Source organism: Nipponia nippon, unplaced genomic scaffold, assembly GCF_047370975.1.
Source record: "Nipponia nippon isolate SJK-2023a ecotype South Korea unplaced genomic scaffold, ASM4737097v1 scaffold_9, whole genome shotgun sequence".
NCBI classification, from domain to species: Eukaryota; Metazoa; Chordata; class Aves; order Pelecaniformes; family Threskiornithidae; genus Nipponia; species Nipponia nippon.
In genome coordinates this window covers 15311557-15338846 of record NW_028262413.1, presented here as the reverse complement: position 1 = coordinate 15338846, position 27290 = coordinate 15311557, and the positions used below count along the sequence as shown (strand labels likewise).

The 27290-nt window shown below is 52.4% G+C and overlaps 2 protein-coding genes and 1 long non-coding RNA gene across 4 annotated transcripts; 2 read left to right on the top strand and 1 right to left on the bottom strand.

Moving 5' to 3' along the window:
* Window positions 1-475: 475 nt before the first annotated feature.
* Window positions 476-8827, top strand: OXTR (oxytocin receptor). The gene is made up of 2 exons (XM_009469919.2): window positions 476-1503; window positions 6484-8827. Exons 1-2 carry the CDS (start codon window positions 573-575, stop codon window positions 6714-6716), a joined length of 1164 nt encoding a protein of 387 aa, XP_009468194.1. The 5' UTR covers window positions 476-572; the 3' UTR covers window positions 6717-8827.
* A 176-nt stretch (window positions 8828-9003) lies between these two features.
* On the bottom strand, window positions 9004-14322 carry CAV3 (caveolin 3). The gene is made up of 2 exons (XM_009469918.2): window positions 14104-14322; window positions 9004-11104 (listed from the first exon to the last, which is right to left on the bottom strand). The coding sequence occupies exons 1-2, from the start codon at window positions 14215-14217 to the stop codon at window positions 10763-10765; spliced, it is 456 nt and encodes a 151-aa protein (XP_009468193.1). The 5' UTR covers window positions 14218-14322; the 3' UTR covers window positions 9004-10762.
* LOC148050111 (uncharacterized) lies at window positions 12239-26330 on the top strand. 2 transcript variants are annotated; one of them, XR_015701523.1, is made up of 6 exons: window positions 12239-12338; window positions 21988-22193; window positions 24767-25007; window positions 25277-25366; window positions 25954-26033; window positions 26229-26330. It is a non-coding gene; the product is annotated as an uncharacterized LOC148050111 (long non-coding RNA). The 2 variants fall into 2 exon arrangements; XR_015701522.1 differs by having other exon boundaries at window positions 25954-26284.
* Window positions 26331-27290: the final 960 nt, after the last annotated feature.

Here is a 27290-nt window from a genome sequence, read left to right as displayed (position 1 = left end):
CGCGGGGACCGGCGGGCTTTGGGCTAGCGGGAAGGCTGGTGGCCATCGGGCGCTGCAGCCCCCGCCCATCACCGTGGGGCCCGCCGGCAGCCTCCGGTCTGCCGCTCCCTCTCGCGGCCGCCGCTCCCAGCGCAGGCAGCCGCCGGCGGGCAGGGTCCGGCCCCGGGCCCCCGGCCCCCTCCCCGCCCGGGCGGGCAGGATCCGGCCCCCGCCCCGCCCCGCCGGCGCTGGGCGGGCTGGGACGGGGACACCGCGTCTCTGTGCCGGCCCTTTCCCCTAAACCTCCTCCTGCGCTGGGGTTTTGTCTGGGGGCAGGAGCCTGGGGAAACGTCGGGTGCCCTGGGAGGGGAGAGGGTGGAGCCGCCGGAGAGCCCTCCAGCCCCGGGGACGGGCACGGGGGCGGCCAGGCTGCTCCTCGGCGGAAGGCGGGGACGGAGCGGCACAGCCCGGGGAGGGGAGCGGCGGGAGGGGACCCGTGGCGGGGACACGGCTGCCTCAATCGGGGACGCGTTCGTAGAGGATCTGCCACCCACCCTCTCTGCTACCAGGCTCTATGTGGGACGGAGCTGGCCATGGAGAAGTTGTACTTTGCGGGGAGCAGCGTATGGACGATCAACAGCTCTCTGGGGAACGGCAGCCTCCGCCTGGAGAACCAGAGCTCCGGGAGGAACAGCACCACGGACCCCCTGAAGAGGAACGAGGACATGGCCAAGGTGGAGGTGACGGTCCTCTGCCTCATCCTGTTCCTCGCCCTGACCGGCAACCTGTGCGTGCTGCTGGCCATCCACACCACCCGGCAGAAGCACTCCCGCATGTACTTCTTCATGACCCACTTGAGCATCGCTGACCTGGTCGTGGCCATCTTCCAGGTGCTGCCCCAGCTCATCTGGGACATCACCTTCAGGTTTTATGGGCCAGATTTCCTTTGCCGGTTGATCAAGTACTTGCAGGTAGTGGGGATGTTTGCTTCCACCTACATGCTCTTGCTGATGTCCCTGGACCGGTGCTTGGCCATCTGTCAGCCGCTGAGGTCTCTGCACAGGAGAGCGGACCGGGTCTCTGTCCTCCTCACCTGGCTGCTGTGCCTGCTGGTCAGCATCCCTCAGATCCACATATTTTCTCTGAGGGATGTAGGGAATGGGGTTTACGACTGTTGGGCAGATTTCATCCAGCCCTGGGGACCCAAAGCCTATGTCACCTGGATAACCCTCATGGTCTACATCATCCCTGTGTTGATGCTGAGCATCTGCTATGGCTTAATCAGCTTCAAAATCTGGCAGAATGTGAAGCTTAAGACGGCTCACGGGCCCAACGTGGGTCTGAGCTCCAGCTCCCACAACAGGATGGCGTTTGCCAGGGTCAGCAGCACCAGGCTCATCTCCAAAGCCAAGATCCGGACAGTCAAAATGACCTTCATCATAGTGTTAGCTTTCATAGTGTGCTGGACTCCCTTTTTCTTTGTGCAGATGTGGTCTGTGTGGGACACAAATGCTCCGCAGGAAGGTACGTCCTCTCCCTTCCCAAAGCCCTATGTTTGCATGGACTGCTTAGCCCAGCGGCCGCAGGGACACCGACAGCGGACTCGGGGGGCTGCGAGTGACAGCCAGAAATTGTTCCAAGCCTGGTCTCCCGGGGCTGGGAGGGAGGCAGGAAAAAGCCCTGAACATGGAAAAACCACCCGACAGGCAGCAGTGGCTGTGCCTGAGCTTCCCTGGTGCAGGCGAGGGCTTGCTCAGCCCCTGACAAATTCAGGGCCATTACAGGGTTCGGGCTGTGTGGATGGTGGCTTGGGAGGTTTTCACTGTCCCTGGGCGCACAAGCTCAGCCCTCCCAGGGCCGCTCCGAGGTCCCCGGTGGTTTGATTGCCCACCCTGGGTGCTGGGGTGTGCAGAGGGCTGCGTGGGAGCTCAGCCCCCACCGCTGCGCAGGGCTGGGGTGATGGCAGGAGAAAAATGCACAGCATTAGTGCCTGACTTCTTTTCTTTTGCCGTATCGTTTTGTCCTCACTGACTTCCGTGCTTTCTACTCTTTTGCCCTCTTGTCCCTCTCCTCTTCTCCTGTTTCCATCCACCCCGGGACTGTGCTGCTGTTATTTTATCTCCGACTGGAGCACGGTTCTTGCGGAAAGCCACTGATTTATGAGCAAAGGCTTTTCCTAAAGGATATGGTGTCGCTGATTTGCCGTTTTTTATACTTGGCGCTGGCTGCTCCTGTCATCACTAAGGTTGCAGACAGAGTAAAATATATTACCCTTGGTCTCGCATGCTTGTAGCTGTGCAAGTCTGTGCTGTCCCCAGGAGAAGGTGGCTGATGGTCCCTCTGCACCCACAGGGAGAACCGGCTTAGGAAAGCGGAAAAGAAAAACTCTGCACAAGTTTGTGAGGTGGGAGAAAGGGCAAAAACGTGCATCCAGGGACAAACCCTCCTTGGACAGACTGACCCAACTCAACAGAAATGCTGAGTCTGGGGATCCCTCCCGGCTCCCTCGGCAGCCCTGCTGCAGCAAGGGCTTCACAGCAGAGGGCACGGCTTGCTTACACTGTGTGCTCTTTTCCCTTCTTTAACCCTATTCCAGCTATACATTGCTCTGTGGAAAACCTGATGTTTCCTGCAATCCGTGCCTATCTGTTCTCCTATAAACCAAAGCTGGTAGCCTGCCTGGCTCCAGCTCTCCTTACTTTGCCTTTATTGCTTCTCTCTGCTCCTTTTATTTCAGGTGAAGAAGTGAAGCACAGCTTTTTAAACCTCCCTAGGTGCTCCAGGCAGCTGTCTCTTGGTTTTCTACCTGATTCAGGCTGGTTGAAACTTCTAGCTTTTAGATACGCCCTGGGATGATGCCACATCTCTCCCTTTTGCTGTGTTTGAAACCTGCAATCTCAAGGGCTTCCACCTGACTCATCGGCAAACTAACCTCTGCCGCTCTGCTGATTGCTGCGGCGAGGAGCCGGGGGGTGGCCAAGGTGTTCACAGGTGACGCCCTGCCTGCTGACTCGGGAAACTTTCCCTTGCTCACCCTGTGCAGGTGGCCCTGTGACACCTTCGCTTTTCTGCTTTGCTTTGCTTTTATGTAGCGAGGGAAGCTCCAGCCGTGCTGAGTTGTAACCAACTCCCCTTTCCTTCACATTTCTGTTGCTTGGGGGCTCGTGTCTGCAATAAAGGGTGGGATTTTTGCCAGAGCACTTGCTGGAGGCTTTCATGGCACGGGGAGGAAAAGCCTCGGGTGGGTTATTGTGGATAGCAAATGCCGGGATACCCCAGCCCTTCCTCCCAGGGCCACCCTCCTCCTCGCTGACTGCCCAGAGGCACGAGAGGGATCTCAGGGTCAGACCTCCCTGCAGAAAAAACGGGCTTTGCCTGCTGCGTTCCTGACAGCATTGCCCTGCGTCCCGGATCTCTTTTCCTTTGCACTGAGGCTTAGGTTGCCTTGGCTGGGCAGCATCGTGGGGCGCCTGGCAGAGGTGTACCCTGCAGCAGAAAGGGAATTTGGCTGTTTCTCATCTTGCAGGCTTTGCAGTCTGCAGGGACATAGTGTCAGAGAAGGAAGAGAAGCTTGCGGGCAGGGTGCTGGCTGTGCGGCCTGGCAGCAGCGGGGCCCCGTCACGGCTGCAACACCGACGGGCTGCACCCCAGGAGCTGACAAGCACCGCACAAAGGCTGTGTGATGGAGGGCCGCTTACTGAAGAAAATGTTTAGTTTTCTCCGTGTAGGATGTCATAAAGAGTGTCCCTGGCAAGGGAAGATCTGTTTATACCTACCTGAATCCTAATGAATCCTGAGCAGGCACACTGCAGCTTTCTGCCCATGCATTGCATCCCGGAACGTGGTGAGATGCAGGTCTCGGGCGTTAGCAGAGGGATGCAGAGCTCTTGGTCTGACATGGGTAAAACTCACAGTGTGCCACGGACCATGCTTTCACCTTTGCAGGGTGCAAAGTCTGCTGCGGTTTGGCGTGTGTCAGGGGTAAAAGATAAGACTGTAAAGAAAACAAAACTGAAGCAGCCCTCCTCTCCTAGTTGGTAAAGTGATAATCAGAGAGATCTCACCCTACTATTGCTGAGCCACGTCAGTAGCTTTCTGTACGGGTCTTCCTCACTTCATAAAACAACTTAAATTAAATAAGGCAAGTGAAGTGCAGAAGCTGCACCCTCGCCCTGAGCAGTGCCCGGTGGAGCGGCAGGATGGGGCTGGGGTCCCACGCTGCTGCCCGCCCGCATGGCCCCGCTCCCCCCTTTCCCAGCCATGCCATCGCCCTGCCCCGCACCCCGGCTCCACAGAACTTCAGGGCCAGGCAGCCCCTTCAGTGTCCCTTCCCCGTGGCTGCCGTGGGGCAGATGAAAGTGCCTGAATGTGAGGGCTGAACACTGTAATGCCAGGCTTGTCGGTCCTCTGCATGCCTGGGGAGGGGCTGGTCAGTGAGGTATGGCATACCCGGGCCAGGCAGCGCTGATCCCCACCTTTGCTGGCCATGCAAACCTCTGTAAGTGCAGGTTGGAGCTACAGGTTATGATTCAGGTGTTGGCTTAAGTACCAGGGATCCTTCACAAAACATTAGTTTAAATGAGGCTTCTGCTCCACACACCTTTTACAGATAATTTACATGTGGCATTTTGAACTTTGAGTCAAAGTTGGCTTAAAGCATCTGTGAAGATAACAGTGAGGCTGTGAAGCAGCGTAACTCTGTTATATTGGTCCCTTAATCTTGGGAGCTGGTGCCCTGAAGCGTGGGCTGTGAGTGACAGCATCTATCTGTATGTGGGAATTAGGGAACAGTTCTCGTTTCATTTCACTCCTGTAGCAGCGTTTGCAGCAGAGGTCCCGCAGCCCTTCCCCGGGGAACAGCCTCCTGCCTCTGCTGATCCCTCCTGACAGCACAACATCCCCAACCCTGGTGCGGGGGGGATGTTCGGAGCCCGGGGAGAGGGAATGTCCGTGAGGGGCAGAGCTTGCTCTTTGCAGCCCTTCTCGGGGATCTCCGGCAGTCCTGCTGGGGAGGGGAGAGATCCATCCTTAAGATCTGCCCTGCAGTAAGCCCCATGAAATTCAATTTATCTCCTCCAGAGAGAGAAGAGCTGAGTCAGCCATGGCTGGATTTTTTGAAGTGGATTGAAATGCTATGATATATTTCAGGTCTTGTGCCTAGGACTTGTAAGCCATTCCCCAAGGATTTCTTTTAGCGTATGCTTGAAATTAAAAGCAGTTGGACCAGACATCACTAGAGCAGGAATTATGCATGAGTTGGTTAAAGGTGAATTTGGAAACTAGTATTCATTATCCACACTTCTTTTCTAGTTTAAAAACCCTGAGTGGATTTTTGCAGAGGCAGAAAGGGACCAGAAACAGCCAAATCCATCCTTACTGCTGGCGCGTCCCCTGAGAGCACAAGGAGACGAGAAAATGAGCTGAAAACACGGGGAGCAGAATAAAGGCTCTGTCCCTGCCCGCAGCCACTTTATGGAGGTGCTGCCCTGCAGGGGCAGGGGCTGCCCCTCCTTGTCCTGGCTCGGCCAGGGCCAGCTGCCGTGGTGGGTGCGAGTCCCACGGTCCCCTTTCTCACCAGAAGACACTGGTCTGACCTCTCAGGTGGGACAGTCGGGTACTTTGTGCTCTGGGAATGGAGAGTAGCAGCCGGAGACTTGATGTCCTGGCACCGTGCCGCCACCGTCGCCTCCCATCCTCAGTGCCACACTTGCAGCTAGGAGCCATTGCCAGCCTCCCAGGCTTCATTACTGAGATGGGAATGGCCATCATTTCCCCCGGCAGAGCGTCATAGGAGAAAATCAATCCAGAGGGAGAAAAATGCCACCGTTCCCCGGGGCTGGGAGAGTACTGGGCAAAGAGGCACAGATAGGGCCAGGCTGGTGGGCACTGTCCTGTTGGCCATGCGTTGGTGGTGGGGACAGCCCAGGAGCAGCGGACACCCCAGGGCCAGGGGGGAGCGTGGCTTCCCCACAGCCTGAGTGGATGAAAGTTGCTAGTCAGCCCCAAATTGGCCACTGGTGGGGAAAAACGAGTGACCCAGCTCTTTTTGTTCCCGGTCCTGCTCTTTGCCATGGCAACTCCAAGAGGCCCCGCTCCCTCCTCCCCGCTTTGGGCATGATAAAGGCAAATTGTGCAGATGATGCTGGGGGCAGCTCTGCCTCTTCCCAAGGCATTTCTAGGGTAACACCGAGCAGGCAGCAGCACAGGAGCTGAGCGGGGGAAACAAAGCTCTTCTGGGGGAAAAAAACTAAAACCAAGTTGCTTAAACCCAGACTCACTTCCCCCCTTTTTATTCAGCACTGCTTCCTCACTGATGTGCTGACCGTGGTGTTCCCGCAGGCAGGGCAGCCTGTCCCTGGTGCGGGAGGAGGTGTTGCGATGCCGGCAGAGCTCAGGGCTCTTGGCAGAGCCCTCCGTGGTGCATGCCCGACGCCTGCCTCCCCTGGGTGGTGGTTCTCACTGCCTGCGCCGTGCCTTGACACTGCCATGCTTTCTGCCTTGCAGCCTCCCCCTTCATCATCGCCATGCTCCTGGCCAGCCTCAACAGCTGCTGCAACCCCTGGATCTACATGCTGTACACGGGGCACCTCTTCCACGACCTGATGCGGCGCTTCCTCTGCTGCTCCACGCGCTACCTGAAGTCGCGGCCGGCGTGCGACCTGAGCGTCAGCAAGAAGAGCAACTCCTCCTCCTTCGTTCTCAGCTGCAAGAGCACGAGCCAGAGGAGCTTCACGTAGCCATCTACGACGTGAAGGCATCGTTGGCTGGGACCTTGCGCCGTTGCCGTGCTGCCTCCAGCACTTCCCTGTGAAAAGCTGGGATTCGGACAAGCAAGGCGTTTCTATATAAATAGGTGTATATATGTCTGTGCACGAGTAAGCATGTACAGCGGTCATTATTTAACTGAGGTGGGAGGGGGGGAGGACTTCTGTGGTCCAAGCTTCAGTGCTGCCTGGGACTGGATGCCATAAACCCGCTTCTGAGCCCCCAAACCACTGACATTGGTGGCTTTTAGATACCACCGGGAGGGACAGGTTTTGCCCCGAAAAATCCCACGCTGCTGAGGCAGGTGTGCTATGTCCCCATCGGATGCAAGGGGCTGCAGCACAGGGTGATATGTGCCACCCTGGGCACGCGAGCATCAGGAACCTGGCCCCACCTCCGCCTGCAGCAGGAATTCTGCGGGATGGCGGTGCCTGGCTGGGACAGAGCTGTGGGCACTGCTCTCTCAACACGGGTGTGCTTGCTTCGCTTGAAGCACTGTGGGGCAGAGGCAGCTCCATCCCTGCATCCCTGCACGGTGCCAGCCCTGCTTCCCCCAGCCCAGGCCCACCAGTGGCACTGCCAGCACAGAGCAGGGCAGTCCTGCCACCACGGGCTGGGGGGAGCAGCGGGGACAGGGCTGGGGACGAGCCTCCCAGGGGACAATGCTAACGCCTGGGTGTCCCTACTCACCCCCAGCTCTGCTCCGTGTGCTGTGTGAGGCTGTGCGCGTGGGTCAGCAGGAGCCAGGGGAGCGGACACGACTGCAGGGTCAGGGGATCTGTGCAATAACACATTTGCTGAGTGTGCTCAAAAGCTTCTCCAAAGGCAGGTGTGTGGGATTACAGCTGGACTCCATGGGGTTTAATGGAAAAACTCCCGTCGAGTCCCCTGAGGCCAAGCTTTTGCTTTGGGTTTACCGCAGATTGCATTTAGTCTTTTACACCAATGCAATTTTCTTGCTCTGTAACGCACAAGGTCATGCTTATGGCATGGATTTTTTATTGTTAAGAAATACCTGTAAATAAAGTTTTCTGACTGTGTCTTGATGGAAGGGGGGGGGAAGTGCAGAAGGAGCACTAGACTAAGAAAGTGAAGGAAACTGATGGGAAACAACACTTTAAACACAAGACCCAAGTATACTCAGTGTAACAATGCTTTTGTTTATAGAGTACGGCACCAAGCACTTAAGATCTACACACCACTTTATTCCGTAGCATGAAGCTCGCTGTGACGCAGCCTTTGGCGGGTGGGACAGCTGGGGTGAAGTGCCGCTCTGGCTGAAGGCAGTGGGAGCTTTCCCATGAATTGGGTGGCAGTGGGATCCAGCGACTGCAGAGGGATGGTCCTGCCTTTGCTCATGCCACCTCCCGGATCTGCAGCCGGGGAGATGTGCAGCAGCAAGGCCTGCAGGCAGTCAAAGGGTAATATGATTTGGCCTTACATGTTAGAAATGAATATGAAAAATGCATTTAAATGTGTACTTTATTTTTTTCACTGTCATCACAGGTACATTTTCACCTTACATATCCTGGCATTCCTTTGATTTTTTTTTCTAGTAGCTTCAAGTGAGCTCTCAGCACAGTTGCTGAATATGACCCAGCACACTTAGTCTCAGCATATTTTACCAGGCTGGTTTAAATCCTTAGGAAAGCATATAGCATTTTCCTTCCATGTTCACCTTCTTTCTCCTTGAGAGTAATTAGCTCCTGCACAAAACAAGGGGGGTGTCCCATTTTATTGTGAACCCTGGGGACCTGGTGCATCTGCCGTCTGCCAGGAAGGAAAGTCAACGTGGCGATATAGATTTTACTGGGACTGATGCACAGGGCCAGGAGGGAGCTTTGGGAGAGGCAGGGCATTGCCTTGCGAGCCCTGGCTGCAATTGCTGGCTGTGGTTACGGGGTCAGGCAGGCGAGGCCGTGCCCCCACGTGCGGGACACTGCCATCTCCAGCTGAGTGATGCTGCAGCCCACGGCCGAGCTCCCGCGCTGTCCCTGGGCTGCGGCGAAATGAGGACAGGGAGAGGAGCTCCAGGTTTGTTGCACTGGAAGGATATCGAACGCACTGCCGAAAAATTTTTCATAAGGGTCAAAAGGAAAATAGAGGTGCTGACACGTGAGCGGTGTGTGCTCCATGTGCTGGGAGCCCATAGATCACTGTGGTGGGGAGATCTGAGTTTTGAAGGTTTTTTGGGTTCAGGCTGTGAACTACTAGAAGAAAAGAAAATTAAAAAGAATATAATCCCAGTATTGTTTTTAATTATTTTTATTCCCACAAAAAGCTTTAAAAAATGCTCCTGATAAAGTGTTTTTGGAGACTTTTTTCCCCTACAAATATCTAAATAATTTTTTTTTAATCACTCCATCCATCTCTAAGCCCAGTGTTGCTAGAGCATGGGTGCTATAGTGCTATGGAATAACGGAAGTCCACAATCCCAAGCCATTGGAAGAGCACCAATAGAAAATCTGGCTCTTTCTTGTCCTTGGCATGGCACTAGAAGAGACTTTGGCTCCAAATCTTTGTTGGAAGCCAAGGAAAAAAAGCACATGAATACAATTGAGAATAACTTCTGAACAACGAGACCTCCTGGGCCCTGATTCAGCAAAGCACTTAAGGCCAGAGCCAAAAAAGCATTTAAGTGCCTCAGAGTTAAAGTACGGCTTCATGGAAGATGGACTAAACAAATTAAATGGCAATACAGCGGAGGAAATAGCTCCAAATTAGACTTTTTTCCCCTTATCTCTGTGTTTTCACCAGAGCTGAAGCGGCTAGGAGCAGCCAGTGTCCTGGCGGATGCTCCATCATCCGCTCCGGCAGGGACATCTGGGTGAGCCCTGCGGGATGCTATGGGAGGGGGACCGGCCGGAGGGAAGGGCGTGAGGCAGCGCGCTGGATGCGGGTCTCCTCCCTTAGGGCAGAGCCCGAGGAGTTGGCATGGTCCTGCCCCCCCCCCCCGCCCCGTTGGTTGCTCCATCCCAGCGCCAGGACGGCAGCTAAAGCAGGGCAGGGCACGGAGCAGAGGCACAGCCCTCGCTGTGTAAGACAAACACATTGCTGTAGGCTAGAGCTTACCCAGCATCAAACAAGCAAGCATGTAGTAAATATTCTCCCTGAGAAACAAGCCAAAGCTTTACTTAAAGCCAAGCTTGTAATTTCTCAAGTGAAGTTATCAAAAGCCATTTGTTCTTGTTGCTCCCCGTGGTGCTGCCTGGCCGCCCTCTCTGCTCACGGGCGATGCGCAGGACAGCTGCCCACCTACGCTGTACTGCCCCTTGAATCCTGACCACAAAGCGTAACGATGCCCCGTAATTAAGTAGTGAGTGTCAAACTGCCACAAATGGTTTTGCAATTGCCGGTGGCCCAGGCTCAGCACATACTCCCAGAAGGCAGACAGAACATTTCATGCACTAATTGATCTGGATTTCAAAGCTTTGCTGAAATGCAAACACACATGAAAAAAAGTTTGTTTTCACTATTCTATCCATAAAACTTCTGTGCAGCGTGTTTTAATACAGAAGCTTCCACAACAACAATTATTTGCAGCAAATAATAATTCATATGCAAGTATTTCTCTTAGTGTCATGCTAGACTGAAGGGATGGAGAAGCAGACAGGGTTTGGTCTCTTGTCCAGCAGCATCTCCGCACCCTCGCTTCGCGCTCTGCAGCTGCAGGTCGTGGCCCAGGGCTGTGGTCCAGGAGATGCTGCGGTCCCTCCCACAGGAGCAGGGCGTGATGCTGGGGGTCCTGGAGGGCAGGGGGCTGTCCCTGAGCTGCTCGCTGAGCCTCGATGGGCTTCTCTTCTCCTAAAGCTGATGGATTTGTGATGGAGTAAGGAGCAGCCTGGCACGCCTCTGTCTGCAGCGAGCATCCCCAACAGCCAGCTCTGCCATGGGGCCCCGCTGCACTGCGCAGGTCCCGGGGTGTCCGTGTGCCCAAGGGCAGGGCACGCTGCAGGAGCCAGGGAAACCTGCGCAGAGGGATGGTTGTGTAAGGGCTGGTTGGGGCAGCTGTAGGGACTTAGATCTCCTTCCGGAGAGCAACTCTGATGTTGCTGCAGATCTTAGAGAGTGCCTCAAAGAGCGGGTCACAGAAGGTGTGGATGCAGAGGGAGTAGATTCGGCTGACGCACTGGATCTCTATCAGGTAGCTCTTGATGCAGGGCACCACTGCCCAGATGTGGCAGAAGGAGATGAGGGCAAAGATGAAGCCCCAGATGACTGCCAGGGGGATGCCCAGGATGGCAGAGAGCAGCCGGTAGCACCAGTACTTGCTGACAGTGAAGGTGGTGTAGCTGGCTTTCCAGACGCCGTCAAAGCTGTATGTTCCCACAGGCTCAGCTATCACATCCTCAAAATCCACCTGGGAGGAGAGAAGACAGACATAAGGGGGGCTTGGGGGGGTTAACAAGGGCTCCAGTGCAAGAACAGGGATCTGCTGCAACGTGAGAGGAAAGCCTGAATGCAGAGGGCTGGGGAGAGCAAGGGCCGTGCTGGGGGGGACGGATCCCCTGCATCCCCCCAAGCAAGGACAAGCCCTGGTGCAGCAGGAGAGTCCCTGCCCTTGCAGAGGTCCAAGTGGGAGATGGCGTAGGGCTCCCAGCACTGCCTGGCCTCAGCCCATGGGCAGCACGGCGCGCAGGCTTAACCCACGGCACGGGACGCCAGGCTTGGCTGCTCCGGGACACATTCCCCGGTCTCAAACCCCAAACTGTGGATGGTGCTTCCAGGTGCCAGGGCCAGGCATGAGCCCTTGGAACAGGAGCTGTGTGTGGGAGTGTTTACTCCGGAGGAGGCCAGAGCCCATTCCTACCCTTTTTTAGCATTCAGGGACATGGGCTGCCTGCTCGGCAAGAATGTGGTTTGTGCTAATAAAAATCCAACAGCCCTCTTGATTTGTGATTTATTTATTTATATATGTAGAGACGAGGTGCTCAATTCTGTCTGTCTGCCTTCTGTCTGAAGAGCGAGAGAGATTGGCTCGGCCATGCCCTTACAGGGGTAGTGCTGTTATGTGCAGGCATTGTCTCTGAATGACAAATACTCTTAAAAGCCTCTGAACTACACATAGAGATCACATTGTGGTGTAACTCATTTCTAGGGAATACGTGAGCCAAGTTGTTTGTCTTGAAAAATAGCATGGCCTTTCCTTGGGAAGCTAATGTCTCTGTTTGTACATTTATGTTAAATTGCAATATCCATTTTGCAAGCACTTTGATCATAAAATCATTCTGCATCATCTTTAATTTCCTGGAGCGGGCAGGAGGTATTGGGAGAAATACTGTTGCGGATTAGGAATCAGCAGCCAGGTTAGCTGGTCCTGGAGCGCCTGTCAGCAGCTCCCGGGAAAGCCCTGCTGCCCAGGTGGGCTGGGAGCCCAGCAGCGGGTCCCTGCACAGCTGCCTGAGTGCCTGATGAGCTCATCAGGGGAGCAATTAATGAAGGGAGCAGCAGGCTATAAGAGAAGAGTCTCTGCCTTGTTGTTTCTTTGCTAACTGTTCACCAGAAGTGGGTCTGGAGGAGTGTTGGAGGCAGAAGCTGAATCCTGAGCTAAGCCTGGGCACGGCCCCGAAGCGTTCAGGGATCAGCAAATGCAGGTACTGCTCAATTGCTCTGTTGCATGCCTGGGAGGAGGCTTTTGAAGCTCTGCAAAGCTCCCGTGGCTAGTGCCACTGCTGTAACTGTAATGTGGTCTCAAATTCTGGCTGTTGCACTGTCATGCTCAGCATGGGTTTATCTATGGCCACGTGAACCTTCAGCCTGCAAAACACTCTGCTTCCCTGCTTCCCTCCACTGGATGCCTCTCTACTTGCTGTGCTTTAAGAGCATTACGTGCTTTAATGCCCAGGGTGTTTTTGAGTGTGTTGCTGCCCACTGGAGAGTGGGGAGGCTTTGGGACGCTGTCGAGCAGCAGCAGGGTGAGTTGTGCTCCCTGTCCTGGGGTTGGCTCTGCCCTCCCTCCCCAGCCTTATCGGCCATGCTATTTTTAAGGTGGGAGGAATGCTTTAGCAAATGCTCTGAAAACTTCCAAAGCTGATGAAGCAGCAGTGTGGCCATGTAAGTGGGTGAGCTTGAAAAGCCTCTTACAGGCTTTTGGGGATCCCTGAGTGGGAAAAGGCAGGGGAGGGGTGGGGGAATGGACCTGGTGTGAGAGGTTATGGATGGCCTGGAAGGCGCTGGCATTACCTCCCAGTAGTAGCTGGCAACATCTCCAAGCTGGGGAGCAGGTAGGTGTGTGCTGGAGTGCTGCCTGGCACTGGGGTGAGCGGGCTGAAGGCTGCCCTGGTCCTCGCCGCCCCGGCAGCGTGGCCGATGGCAGGGTGGTGCTGCCCAGAGCACAGCGCCTTTCCAAGCCCTGGGCCAAGGCTGTTGAGACGTGCTGGCACAGTGCAGCACAGATGTGGGACGTGCTGCTGGGAACACGCTCGAGATACCGTGGCAGCTGTCACGGGCATGTCTCGCTGTGCCGGAAGGGTGCCCATCTACGGCTGTTACTGTCACAGCCCATCTGGGGGGCTTTTAATTTGACCATGCCATGGTTTTAGCTGTAATAGTGTTTTAATGAAAAAATGCAGGCTTGCATTTCACCAGTGTGATCAAGGTCATGGCCCATTACAAAGCCTTTGTGAGCAAGCTTGGTGCATGCTGTCCCTTCTGGCACGTCATCCACTTTGATGTCTCAAACACAGTTTTAACAAAACCCTCCCATCTCCTCCTGTTCTCCTTTGGGCCAAAATTGTCTTTAGCATAATGCTAACAAAGCTTAGAGCAACCACGTTTCAGTGGTCAGCATTCAGGAAAACGTTTCCCTGTTCAGCTAGACTGAGAACTCCTCTTGATCAAAAATAGACGGAGGAGGCTTGCTTCACCCTCCTGCTGCTGTGTGGGAGAAACAATCTTCTTCCAAACAGGACAACACTTATCTAAATGCTCTGGTGCTCAGATTGTCAGGTCTTGAAGATTAGTAATCTTTTTCCAAGGTTCCCTTTAAATCAGTGATATGGGCTTGACCCCGTTTTATTTTTGGCTCCCCACTTACTAGTACAAAGGAGGGCATAAATTTTCAAGCTGCAGCCCATGAAGTTGGAGAGTGCATTCAAGGAATGGGAAATATTGCATTAATTGGAGCCATGTACACCACACAGCCACCCAGCCGGCGTCTGGATGCCCCTGGCAGCAGGGTTGGGGTTTGTAGTGGGTTAGCTCCCTGCAGCCTGAGGTAATGCCACCTCTTGAGGCACATATATCAGGGACTTACAGCCCTGGCTGAGGTCAAGCCAAATACAGAATGACAATACCGATATACTGATTGCATTAAGGAGGCAGTGATGCTTTTAAAACACAGCGCTGAGAAAGTCCTACCTTTACAACGTCCTCATTTATGTGCTTTGGGTCTCTGTTCACGAGGTCGATCTCCTTGGTGTGCTGGTCCTTGATGATGATCCTCTCCTCCAGCTCGGTCTGTTCCTCTGCCATGGCTGCTCGGCCGCCGGCTTGGCTCCGGATGGTCACAGAGCAGGGAATCGGGGTTCTGCTGGGGGAGGACCTGGGGGAGGGCAGGGTGTGGAGGCACTGGCCCCCCCGCCGCCCGCAGCAGCTGCCCTGCAGCCCTGCGACCCTGGCAGTGCTCCAGGCTAAAATTAATGTTGTGCCTCCCGTGGCCGCCCTGAAGTGTCCCTTAAAGGGGCTTTGCTGGGGACAGCCACTGTGGTGTCACCTCTGGGGGGGGCACGTGTGGGTGGCTGGTGGCCCTTGAGCCAGGGCAAGGGTAGCACAGGGGTGGGAGAGCAGCCCCTCAGCCCAGCTGTGCAGGTGGGATTTTCTCCTTATGTGGGGAGACAGTGTGGGAGAAACAATGCCCAAACTGGGGCAAAAGTCCTCAAAAGTGTGAGAGAAATAGTTGTTTACGATGAAAATTGTTGTTGATGAATCTGTAAATGAAGTGGCTCAGGGGAGACAGGAATCGTGTCTATAAATATCACCCAGAGAAGCCACATTGTCCTGGGACAGCCAGTGAGCCTCAGGGTCCCTCCGGGAGCCCAGAAGGCGGCTCACAGTATCAGCTTCGATTCCTTTGATTCCAGCTTTTTCATACAGAGAAACTCAAGGAAATCCAACAGACCAACCCACAGATCTGTAATGATTGGGATATCTCCTCCATGAACACTGGGCACAGTGACATTTAGCATATTAATGAAGATTTATTTAACTTGTGCTCTATTTTGATAATCCTCATCAATCTCTTCAGTGCTCTCTTGATTTTCGTGAACTGAAGATTTGTTTAAAACTAATGGTTTTGTGGAGGAAAAAAAACCCCAACAACCAAACCACCCACCCAAAGCTTCTGTCAAATCAATTGTTTATAGACACTTTCATTTGAAGCAGTATTGGGATAATCGACCTCTGTTCTCCTTTGGTAAAGGCCTCCTTGTCCTTTGGTAAAGGCTACCTTACAGCTGCCCTAAAGTCTCTCCATGCAGTGCTGGGGATGCCCTTGACAACTGGCTGTGCTGTGAGGGTGACCGTGGCTGTGATTTACCCGCAGTGAGCCCCATGTGCCAGTACTGCACACTGCAGCATTTGGAGGCAAAGCCTCTCTAGGGAGCGACTGCATATGAACCCCCATTAATGTTAAGTCTTCATGAGATGCATGTCTCTGAGCTGTTCTTGAGTGCTGTTTCTCTATCTTCTTTCATGTGTGAAATGGCAAAGATGTGTGGTACCTCTAGCCAGGAAGGGCTTTGGGTTTTGTTGTTGAGATGAGACATTGCCTCTGGCAAAGGCTGGTAGTGACGCCTGCATCACTTTGCAGGAGAGGCGCAGGTGGGGATGCTCCCCTCTGCCTGGAGCGGAGCAGGCAGGACCACCAGAATGAGCCTTGCTGATGGCCCATGGGCAGCATCCAATCTGGTGGTGCTGTGGGTGCGTGCTTTTCCCTTCCTTCATGCAGGCAGCCCATCTGCACCCCTTTTGTGCTGATACAATGCAGCAAACATGAGAAGGGGTAGAGAGGGGAGGATGCGTGGCTCATTAAGGAGGAGGGATCAGTGCCCCGGCGGTGTCTGCACAGCTGCTGGGCATGGAAGTGGCCACTTCAGAGCTATTGCACTCGGCTGGCATGGGAGGAGAAGGTATTTTAACTGCAAAAGGCTGCTGCCTTCCAAAAACATCAGTGCCTGTGCAGTGCTGTCTTTATCAAACCCACGTGGCTTGGTGCCTGGAGCTTTCAGTGCTGCAATGCTTTTGTTCCAGCCCTTTGAGTTGATATAATACAGTGCAAAATTGGATTGTGTTCTTTTATTTGGCTGAGGCATAGCAGGTCTCTCAGGTGTATTAATTTCTCCAGAGAAGTTGTGATGGTGGGGGCCTGGCTGAGTGTTACTGCAGGTCGAAGGCTGCCAGACTCCTCTAATGCCTTCTGCTGCCCATGGTGTTTTTTCAGTATTTTTTCTGGAGTCAGGGTGGTACCTTAGTATGGAAACTGTTTTTCTTGGGATTTCTACTCTAGGGAAAGCAGATGTGATGCCCTGGGGTGTGACACATCCCTGGCTAAAACTGTGATGACTGCAGTTTGTCAGAGACCTCCCTGACTCCTCCTGTAGGGACAGAAAGGGCCAAACTGGGGGTGGAAAGTAACCATGGAAAACCATGGGGTTTTGCAAAAGTAAAGGAGGCACTTATGGAGAAGGGACAAATTCTGTAAAGGTTCGAGTGTGGGGTTGTGGGTTTAAATCTTGGCAGGTTGCTATTGGAGAGGAGCACCCATCAGCAGCCCTGTCCTGGCTGCGTTCCTCCAGGTGAAAGGACACTGGAAAACCCTTCAGTAGCACTAGTTCCATGTCCCTGGATCTCTCACTGGTGGGGTGGCTTTGCTGCAGGGTTAGTGGAGCAGCACAGCATCAGGCACAGCTGCAGCATTAAAATGCATGTGGGAGGCAGTGAGCTACTGCCTGTGGTAAAATGAGCCCAGAGCTGGTCAGGTATGGGAGTACCAGAGCCTGGCTTGAGACAAGCTGCCTGCTGGTCTCTGCCCTTCGGCGGGGCTTTTGGACCTGTGCTCGGTCGGTGACCTGGCCGTCTGCCTGCGGTGCCAGTACCGGCTCCTCCTCAGCAGCAGCAGCTGGAAGAGCCCAAACCCAGCATGGGCTGGCTTTGCAAGTAAAAAATCCTCCATGCTCCAAAGCTTTGGGCACCAGCTATAAGGTCAGATCTGCTCTGTCATGGCTGAATTCCTCTCTAGCAAAGTTTTGTAGCACCACTGCTGTGATGGCTGAGCACTTCAAGATAGATTGTGAAGGGTGTTTTTGCAAAATAAGCTGTTTTTCCCTTACTCTGAGCTGAAGGAACACATTGCTGGTGTGAGCGGGGCTGTGAGTGGAGGTGGCGTGCGTAACCACTGTCTGATGGAAGAGCAATGCTCGCTTGGCTGGGAACCAGTGCCGAATTTAGGAGGCACAGCTGCTCCTGGCAGTGCTGTCCTCTGACAGACGGAGGAGTGCGACACGAGGTATTTGCTCTGCTGCATTTTCCTCGATCCATCCCATGTAGAAGGCTTTACATCGGGAAGGCAGGGGTTTGGTGACCTGCCCTCCCTGTGGTCTGGGGGATCTCGGCTGGCTGCCCTGAGCCCCAGGGTTGTGCAGGGGATGGCAGCATGGCTGTGGGGCACAGCATGTGCTCACCCCTGCTTTGCTGGGCCCTGCCCCACCTCTCGTATGGGATTTCTAACAGCGTGAGTCACTTGCTGTCTTTAGGCTTGGGCTGGGCTGGTCTGGTCCTTGCTGTCTGCACCCAGGCACGCGGCTTTGGTGTCCCAGGCGTGGGAGTAGGAAAATGTGAACCCGCATAGTGGTTAACGTGCAGTTAGTGTCTCAAGTAGCAATGAGAAAGAGGAGGAATATTCTTTTGCACTCTAGATGCTATAAATAAATCTATTTCTGAGTACTTTAAGACTGAATGGGACACCACGTAGAAGCTTCTGGTGTGCAGAGGCTACAGTGGACTAATAGTAATATTAGTTTTAGTAACTAATGACAGCAAGAAGTTTAATTGCTAAGTATAGGTAGTAAAACAATAGCAGTTTTAGCAAATATTAATGCTTCTCTGAGGATGGATATAGATGAGGTATGCATTGATAGAATTTCCTGGCCATGGCTTGTCTTGCGGATCTCCCAACCTGGCCATACAAGAGACTGAGCCTTTAATTTCTTGGCAGTGCCCTTCGCTAGTACCAGCTCACGCTTCAACTGCATGGCAATAAAGTCATTGTGCCTTTCAGTATAAAGTCCAGCTTTTGTATATCAAATGAATGCCTCCTTCCAAATCAGGAGCTTCTCCTTGTGGAGGTTTTCTTGCACCAGCCTGCCCAGGTTCCAGGCAAGTCCTAAGCTTCAGCTAGTCCTCTTGTCGTCTGAGTGCAGGTGCCCTCAGCCAGCCCCTGCCCATATGTCTGTCCAGCTCTGAGCATGGAGGAAGGGAATTCAGGCTTATGCAAAAGACTGAGCAGATCAAGTGTTCCTGCACGCATGGAGCGCACTTGGGTGTTTTAAAACCCAGCTCCCCACCTGGGTGCAAGAATCTGGGGTCTGCCCATTACTAGAGGATAGCTCCTACCCTGTAAATGTGGTATTGCTGGTGGCTACTGCACTGAGAAGCCTCTTTTGTTCAGCTCTTTGCTGCTGTCATGCTTTCTTTCCTGTTCTATGAGCAGCTCCTCTCAAAGATTTGTGCTGCAGCACTGACAGAGGAGGAGGTGCAACTTGGCTGCTGCTGGCGTCACCATTTTGGTCTGGAGCTTACTGAAGAAGCAGGGCTTGGGCACGCGGCTTGGTCCTCATCCTGAAACCTTCCCAAACTGTGAGGCATTGCTTAGGACATGGAGACTCCACTGCTTCTGTTTAGCTTGGAGTGTTTTTCCTACACTCCCTGTATGTCAAGTCTTTGAAGGCTTCTTTTCTCCCAGGAGAGGTGATCCATCAGGAGCAGGGCAGGGCTCAACAGTGGAAGCGCAGACGTGCCTGCTCCGTGCTGCTCAGGTCACTTGTTCTCTGCTGGACAGACCTTCTCCAAAATGGATGCCATGAAATGCTTGCTTTGCCCCTGATGCTTGGAGCAGGGTGCTGCTCCCTTCACTGCTCCTCTGTGTATCCCAGGTGTTAGAGCCAGGTGTTTGTGGGCACCTGCGGGAGTCAAAGCCCAGCTGCACCGAAATGCAAATCTTTCATTTTGAGAACATCTGTTAGGAAACCTTGTGACAAGTTTCCCCCCATCCTTGACCAGCCTTATATGTGATCTCAAGGTGAGTATTGTTTTTGGTAAATAGATTATCAAAACCTGGTCTGGCTGTGGGCTAGAAGGACTGGTGCTATGAACTTAGAAGCCTTCTAGAGGTCAGATAAATAACCTGCGGCTTGGTCCTAGCAAGTAAAATATATTTCTCTTGAGCAGAGAAGAATAAAGCAGAAATAAAACTTGCAGAAATCAAAGCTCCTATGTAAATAAATAGACCAGAATTGCAGTGAAGGAGTAGTAAAGGAGAAGAAATTGGGAGCTTTTGCTGTTGAGTCCTCTGAGAGCATGCCGTATGCTGTGGGAGAGAGGAGAGCCAGGTACAAAGTGATGCTGGTAAATTAAGTCTTAGGTGAAAGCAGGAGGAATGACTTGGTGCATAAATCCTGACCTCAGGGGCTTTTAATCCTTCAGCTCAGTTTAGTGTGTACAACAAGAAAAGCAAATGAATGAGTATTCAAGCGAGTGGAAGGTGCTGCCAGATGGGAGTGAGGGTAAGGGATCAGCTCTGCCTTCAGTGCTCGGAGCAGAGCTCTCCTTTCATCTTTTTTTTTTTTTTAAAAAGCAAAACAAAACTACCTTTCATGTCCCCTTCCCATGAGCATCTTTTAGCTCTTCTGACTATCTGTTGCAGGTTAAAGCTCAGTTTTAATGATTCATTCCCTAGTGTTACTTATCCCTGAAAATAGGAGCCTGCAAGTGGTAGTGTTGTGTGATCCTGTCTTTGGTTTCTCTTGCATATTACCACTGTGATGCTGTAAGTCAGAAGCTAGAGGCTGGGTCTCCTCTGGTGGCAGAGGAATGCGTGTGCAGGCTTGGTAGCGCTGGGGATGAGTTTCTGTTGTTTTGGGTACAAATCTGCAAACCTGGCCGATGGTTCTGCAAACACCTGACCCTCTCCTTGTCTTCCTTTGCTGGCTTGAAAGAGCACCAAGATGAACCGTAGGCAATGATTTTGTGGCATCTGAGGTTTGCACTATGCAGCACCTTGAGTTTCATGTACAGAAATCACTTATTAAAGCAAACAAGTTGGATTGAAATGCACAGGGGGAGCAAGAGTCCCAGGTAAGAAAACTGTTTAATGGACACTTTTGCTGGTCAACTTGAGAACACCTGAGGGAATTATGTGTGCTTCCAAGTGAATACGATGGGTCTTCTCCATCTGCCTCAAATTCCCTCTCTGTTCCTGGTCTCTCCCTCTCTCACAGGGACTGCAAGCCAGAACTCTCCTTGATCACAAACACCCTTTCCTGCCTGGATGTCCTCTGAAATAGGTGGCTGGCAAATAAAAGTTTGAGTAGAAGCTCTGTCATGTTTAATATCAATTAAAATTAAATTTCACTGAGGAAGTACAGAAAAACATTCATTTATCATTCAAGTTGTCATCTTAGTTTGTTTCAATTCAAAGTGTTTTGCCCTTTAAAAGAGAGAAAGTCTATGAATATCAAATTCATGCCCCTGTGGATACACAACCACCTAATCTCTTTGCATTGTAAATGCTGGGATAGGAGCTTGAGACCTTCTTCCCAGGAAGATGCAGTGGGCTGTGGGTTCTCTGCCAGGCTGGAGAGCGAGTGCTTAGGGCAGGCAGGTGCTGCCACTTCTGCAGATGTGAGCAGGAGGGGACAGGTTTGGGGTCACCCAGCGCAGAAGCTGGACTGTCCTGGTGGAAATACTTTCCTTTATTTGTAGTGGAGCCCCTCAATGTAGAGTAGGGAGGGAGAGCTCAGCTGTGACACAACACATGTAAAGCTGCATTTCATCCCATGGTCTACAATCAACAATTCTCTTTTGTTTCTCTTTAATTTATGAGCTTCTTTTTGCTTTGGACATATTTGTCCAGAATCTCTGGGATGCCCAGATGCTGAGGGTGCACCAGCTGTGGTCAGAGCTGTGGGGTCTGGGCTGTTGGTGGCGTGATGCAGCAGTCCCCGATGGCTGAGGGAGATGGGGCTGCCCTCCACCACGGGTGTAGCAGATCAGTGGGACAACTGAGGAGATGGTATCGCATTAGTATACCCCAGGTACTGAGGAGTTTCTGCTTTTAATGCTGTGTTTAACAATACCAGCGCACTGGCTATCACATGAAACATCTACAACTGCATTTCTTGTTACGCAGCTCGTCAGACACTAATTGAGCTTGTAAGTAACTGCTAGCTATTTCCTAATCGCCTCTTAATCACATTCTTATGGCTGTGGGCAAAACTGCATTTTAAATGTTGAGCAAATGACTCTGTCCTGTATCAGACTAGAGGGGGGGTGGGGGGGAAATGTGTTAGGTGCTGGAGTAGCTGGGATGCTTCAGTGGAGCAGTCACCCCTCTGCAATGACTTTGCGTGCTCTCGCAGGCTGCCCAGCCTGCCTGTCTCGGGGACGTGGTGCCCTGACATGGTGCTGCTGCCCTTCCCCAGCTGCGGTGGGGCTGCAGCGCTGCGAGCCCTGGCTGGTGGATTGGTGGTGCCACTGAGGCTGAGCAGCGCTGGCCAGGGGCTCCTGCGGCCCTGGCGGGGGCTGCAGCCAAAGGGTCTTGCCAGGCCCTGCTGCCGCTGGATGGTGTCAAGCCTGCTCGGAGAAACACCCGTGTCAAGTAACTGATGGGATGTTGTTCCTCCTCCACTGAAGGCACCGGAGGACAGTTTTGGAGCTGCCCTCTTTCAGCTTGTGTTTATATCTCCTCTTAATCTCAGCTCTTTTCTCTCACACCAGCACTCTGAATTCCTTTGGATTTTCATTTTAAAATAGCCTCGCCTGGCTTTTCATTATCAAGTGAGAGTCTTTTCTTGATTTATCGCTTGTGACATAACCAGTTGGGTAGTCTGATAATCAGATTTAACTAGTTGGTGTGCTGCTGATTCGAACCAGGGTCCAAACTTGCCTTTGGTTATTATTTATCCTGGTGTTATTAGGTTTTTTTTAATCAAAAAACATGCAGCAGTAGAATAATGCTTTTCCTTTCAGCAAAGAGAAACACTGCTCCATGCTGCAGGATCAGGAGCCAGGTAATGAGGAGGGAAGGCACTGCCAGCATCCAGAAGATTGCAGTCATAGCTCAAAGGAGCATTTTGCATCAAGCTACAGTGAATGCAATGGGAAACAAGACAGTTAAAACTGTCTTGCTGGCAAGAAAATGACCCCAAAGAGGGGCTTTGCAACACAGGTTTAAGGTAAGAAGAAAGTGGATGTGTTTGTGTATGCCCTAAGAGGAGCGAGGCATGCCTGTGTGGAGGGCAGACCCCCAGGCGCTGCTGTGCTGCCCCTCAGGCCCTCACTCACATTGAGCTGGTGTAACAACGCTGCAGCCATGTCCTGCAGCGCCTGGGCTCTGGGGAGGGCTCCTTGCCGAGTGCATTAAGAGTGGGGTTAGCTGGAATCCTGGCCTGTGCTCGGAGCTCAGATGGGCTCATCCTGAGCACCAAACTCCCTTCTTGGGAACAAACATCCCTGCGGCAATGCTAAGCACGGGGATTTGCAGTTTGCAAATCTGCTGGGATGCGGGTGGTTTCGGGAGCCAGCCTGGCAAGCTGGACATGGCTCTCCTGCGGGAGCAGGAGCACAGGGAGCCCTGGGAGGCACAGGGATGGCAGGGTGGGTTTTACCCCAATTACATTGTTCTGCTAACCTGACCACAGCCTCTCCCAGGAAGCCTGTCCTGGGGGGCACAGGGACCAGCACCCCTCTCTGTTGGCACCTTTGTCTTTCTGCCACCCAGCAATCCCATGGGGACCCAGGTTGGTGGGATGGGGTTGCTGCTCCCAGGTGGCTGCGGTAGCAGAGGTGAGGCTGGGAGCAGATGACAGCATGTGATGCCCTACTACTTTATTGCTATATTTTTAGCAACGGCTAATTTTGCTGTCTGGATTCCCTGTATTGTTTAGCTTTGCTGTGCAGCACCTATTGCCAAAATTATGCAGAGCTCAACAAGAGCTGCAGTTGTAAAAATAAACAAATCCTTCTGTTTTGGCAGGAGCTGGCTGACTGCTGTCATAGAGCAGTGCTCAGGGATGGCAAGGCCAAGTCAAATTTGGGTGTCCAGCTCCATCAGTTGAAGTGGGAAGAGTGGTCAGCTGGTGCATATGTAGGAGAGTTGGGGTTGATACCACTCGGCTTGTCAGCCTTGGTGTGACAGTGGAGGCTGGCTGTGGTGGCTGGCTCCTGTCCTGGGTGGCCCTGAGGCCCTTTCTCATCCTGCAGCCCTGAGCTGCTGCAGTGCAGAGGAGCCCCTGTTGCGCTGTAAGGACAGACTATAAATACAGTTTTGGTTGCGCTCCTTCATGAGCATGTGCCATGCTGTAGGAGAAGGACCACACTGACTGCCGTTGGCTTGATGGAGGAGGCTGGGAGAACAGAACTAGAGCATGTCTCCTCGTAGCCTGCCCCTGGGTGCAGCAAACTTGTTGCTGTTAAAAGGAAGTTCTTACCGATGATTTCAGGACACCACTTTACTCCTCCAGACTGGTGTGTTTTGACAACAGAACAGATTTGAGATGAAGGAGAGCAAGCATTTTACTCTTTGAGGTCCAAGGGAGATCGGGGAAAATTCACCCTGGCACAGTGATGCGAGCAGGGCATGTGGGTGGGATTGCTAGATGTCTGACCTGGGCATCTAGCAGGGTTGCTCTAGCATCTGGAAAGCCCTTTGCTTCCCCACAAGGAAGGTTTTACAGTGCTCTCATTATATACTCTAGTGCAGCAGAGAGGTAACATGGTTTAAAGACCAGGGTTCAGAAGCCCAGTCCTTCTCTGAAAGGAACTAGGCTGAGTTGGGCTTTGTCTGAATAAAACTACATGAAGTTTGTGCGAGGCAGACAAAGCTGAAGTGCAGAAAGCAATGCCTGTTACCACTCATAAATAAAAAAAGATGCTGCTCTTTGGATGATGTCATGGCAAAGATGTGCAGAGGGATTTTTGCAGTGTTGATCAATATTGCTTGGCTGTGGCACGTCCAGAAGGCTCCTAATACCTTCATATAAAATCCTTTCAAGCCCTGGAAGGGGACTTAGTCTCTTAATAACACAGTGCAGAATGTAGATGCCTATTTCTAGCACTGGGAGATTTGCACGTGAAAGGTTTCAGCTGCTCTTCCCTGTTCTATTCTGACCTATTGTGGTACTCCTCTGCCTGGCAGTGGCTGTCTAAAAGCTAAATACTGGGTGGACTGAGGCTCCAATGGAACTGGTGACAATTCCCCCCAAAACAGCAATTTTGGAACTAAGGCTGACAGCCAGGTGGTGTTCCTGTGGCACTGGTGGGCTAGCTGGCAGGGCTTGGGGGGTCTCTGCAGGTAGGGTAAGTCCTAAAGTGGCTGTGGGGTTACTTTAAGCCAGAAGAAAAGATGACAAGCTTCTGAGCACCTAATATCCCAGCTTAGTACACTGACAGCTGCTAAAAACAGTGCTAAAGAGACTGGCAAATATAGTACCATGAAAAGAGTTTCCCATCTCCCTCTCCTCTGGGTGAATGTTTTATCAATAGTATTGCACATGGCAGTGTGGAACTGGAGAAATACTGTCTGCTCTGATAAAGTGTATATATAAAAACCATGGCCCAGTTCTGTAAAGCCAGAGCCATCCCTCAACCTTTAAAGTCTTTGTTAAACATGAAAAAGACTTTCTATTCCATTAAAGATTAGACTATCAGGAACAGATCGCTGTTTGATTGTTCTCCGGTCCAAGTCACTTTGCTGTTCCCTCCTGGCCTTTAGCAGGGTAATACAGATGTTGGGTTTTCTTCCGTATAGATACCTCACGTGGACATCTTGAGCTGGTGTGCTGCTCTCCAGGGGCCCTGACCACTGGGACAAATATTGCCACAGATAGCAGCAGGTGGCTTGCCCAGCGCTGAGCCCCTCCGGCTGCTCCTTGCCTGTTACTGACTGCTGCAGGCTCTGGGTCCAAATCTAGCAGAGTCGTTCCTATGTAGTTTAAGCTGCTGTTGCCACCTACATTTTAAACCTGAGCATCTCCTGCTGTGCTGCCAAGGTAAGAACTCTGTGGCAAAAGATCCAAACATAGACCTTATGCCACTGAGAGCCAGAGTTTTCAGAGCTTCAATGTAGTTAATGATTTTCAGTCTGATTTATGGCTTGGGAAGATGGGTTTCAGAGGAAATGAAAGCTTGGTGGTTATTGCTACAACTTCATGTCAGTTTTGTTCTAATTTTTGCCCCTGATAAATGATAGCATTATAGGTATTTTCTTCTGAATTTGCCATTTCATCCATCAGTCTAAATGTGGCGTATGTCCTTGCAGCCTGCCCGTGGTCTTGCAATTGAAACAACGGCTGATTTGCTCTGAATCCTCTCTCCGCTGAGCATGGTCGGTGTGGCAGAGCAGAGGCAGGTACGTGGGGGGAGCAGGCGGGGAGCTCCTGTGCACAGGAGGAGGGCAGGGGTGGTTTTGGCAGAGGTGGTTACTGCTCCAGGTGTGTTTGGCGCTCTGGCTCTCCCTGTGGGAGCAGCAAGTCCATGTTTGCAGCTGCCCTTGGCTGTGCTGATGGCTCTGCTCTTCCCTGCGCCATGGCAATGGTCTAGCGTGGGAGCTGTGCAGGGCGGGTGCTCAGAGAGGCTTTTGTGCCAAAAATAATGATAATTGAGGAATTAACCCATTCCAGTATTCCTGTGGCAGCGTGTTTGGAGGCTGAGAAGATTGCTGTGTGGTGCAGGTGGAGCAGGGGACGGGTCAGGACCCTGTTGGGCTGGGCAGGGCTTTCACTCTGTCCCCAGGGCTAGAGGTGCTCTGTGGGAGCTGGGCTTTGTGGAGCGTTGCTGGGGTTGTAAGGCAAGTGGACAAAGCCTCTGTGGGTGACCACCTCATGGTGAGTTGTTTTGGGGAAAGCACGGATGTCTCTGGTGCTACCCCCCTCCAGCTTTGAAGACTGTCTAAAACCTGCCGGCACTTTTGTCTTTCCCCTGGGCTGTTGCTGGCAGTGGGATGCTGCTCCAGAAGGTACAGCCAAGGATGTGTTCACACAGCATGGAAAGAAGGACTTGGGCTCCAGAACCTGCAGGTAATTCCTGCGGCTGCCTCTGAACTGTGACCACCAGTTCTGGGTGATGCGAGTTGTGGACTCCTCAGCTGGTCTGAGCACAGGGTGCTGCTCCTGGGCTGCCCGTTCCAGGGCTTTGCTTGGCTTTAATTCTGCAGCATTGCCTGACAGCTGTACCAAGGCCAGGTCTGCTGAGCAGAAGATGGTGTCTTACAGGGCCAAGCTGGATTCTGCTCTGGGGAAGCCCCACGTACCTTCCTCCCCTTCAGCTCCCCGTCAATACAAGGTCTGCTTCCACTAGGAGGTACTGAATAACGCTGAGAGGAAACATCGCCTCCATTTTTTTTTTTTTTTTTTGCTGCAAGACCTTAGTTATTGAAAGGAAAATAAACCACGTGTCTTGGACAAATATTATGACATTTCATTATTCACACTAGGCATGATAAGTGAGTTGTTTTAGGGACCATGGTACATGATTTATTTAGCTTGGATGTGGATATAAATTCAATCTTTGGAGGAAGCATTGTAACTCTGTAGGAATGCGGATACTCTCATGTCCACTGGAGTATAGCCAGTACCTAGTACCTAATTTGTGGTGTTTTAATGTAAACAGGGCATCCAAGACCATTTGTAACATGTTATAGGAACCAGGTGATTTCACCAGTGTCGAAGAACTGAAAAGTGGAAAGTGCATATCAGAGATCTTTAAATGGAGAAAGGAAATTCCATTTAAGATAAACATTTCAGTCCATAAAATTATTTATTACTATGCTCAGGATAAAAGGGAAAAATAGAAGAAATACTCTTTATTTTGTTCCTTTGTCTTTATCTTAGAGAGCTGTTTGGGATTTCAGCTTGGACTGTCCATATCCCTAGAACAAAACCTGCAGAGGTGTGTGCCTCCAAGTTGCCTACAGGCAGTTTGGAGGGGAGGCTGCAGCTGGAGCGTCATCCCTCCTGGTATGTTGACAGTGCAGGGCAGGGCATCTTCCCCTTGTCCCACTGGTTTCATGTAAGACACTTGGCTGGGCACGGCTCTCCAGGGAGCCCTCTCCTGCGCAGCCTCCCACCTCGGTGGGATTGGGGCACAGAGTGTTTGGTGTACCCAGGCCTGATATGGGGAACCTCGTGGTCTAAAGTGTGGCTACTGAACATGGTTAGGTACCTGATGGGTTTGTAGCTACTGAAGCTTCTATGGCTTATTTTCCTGTGTCTAAGTTTTAATTTTGCTTCAGAGCCTGGGACACTTTCCTAGGTCGCCAAGATGGATAGCTGCTC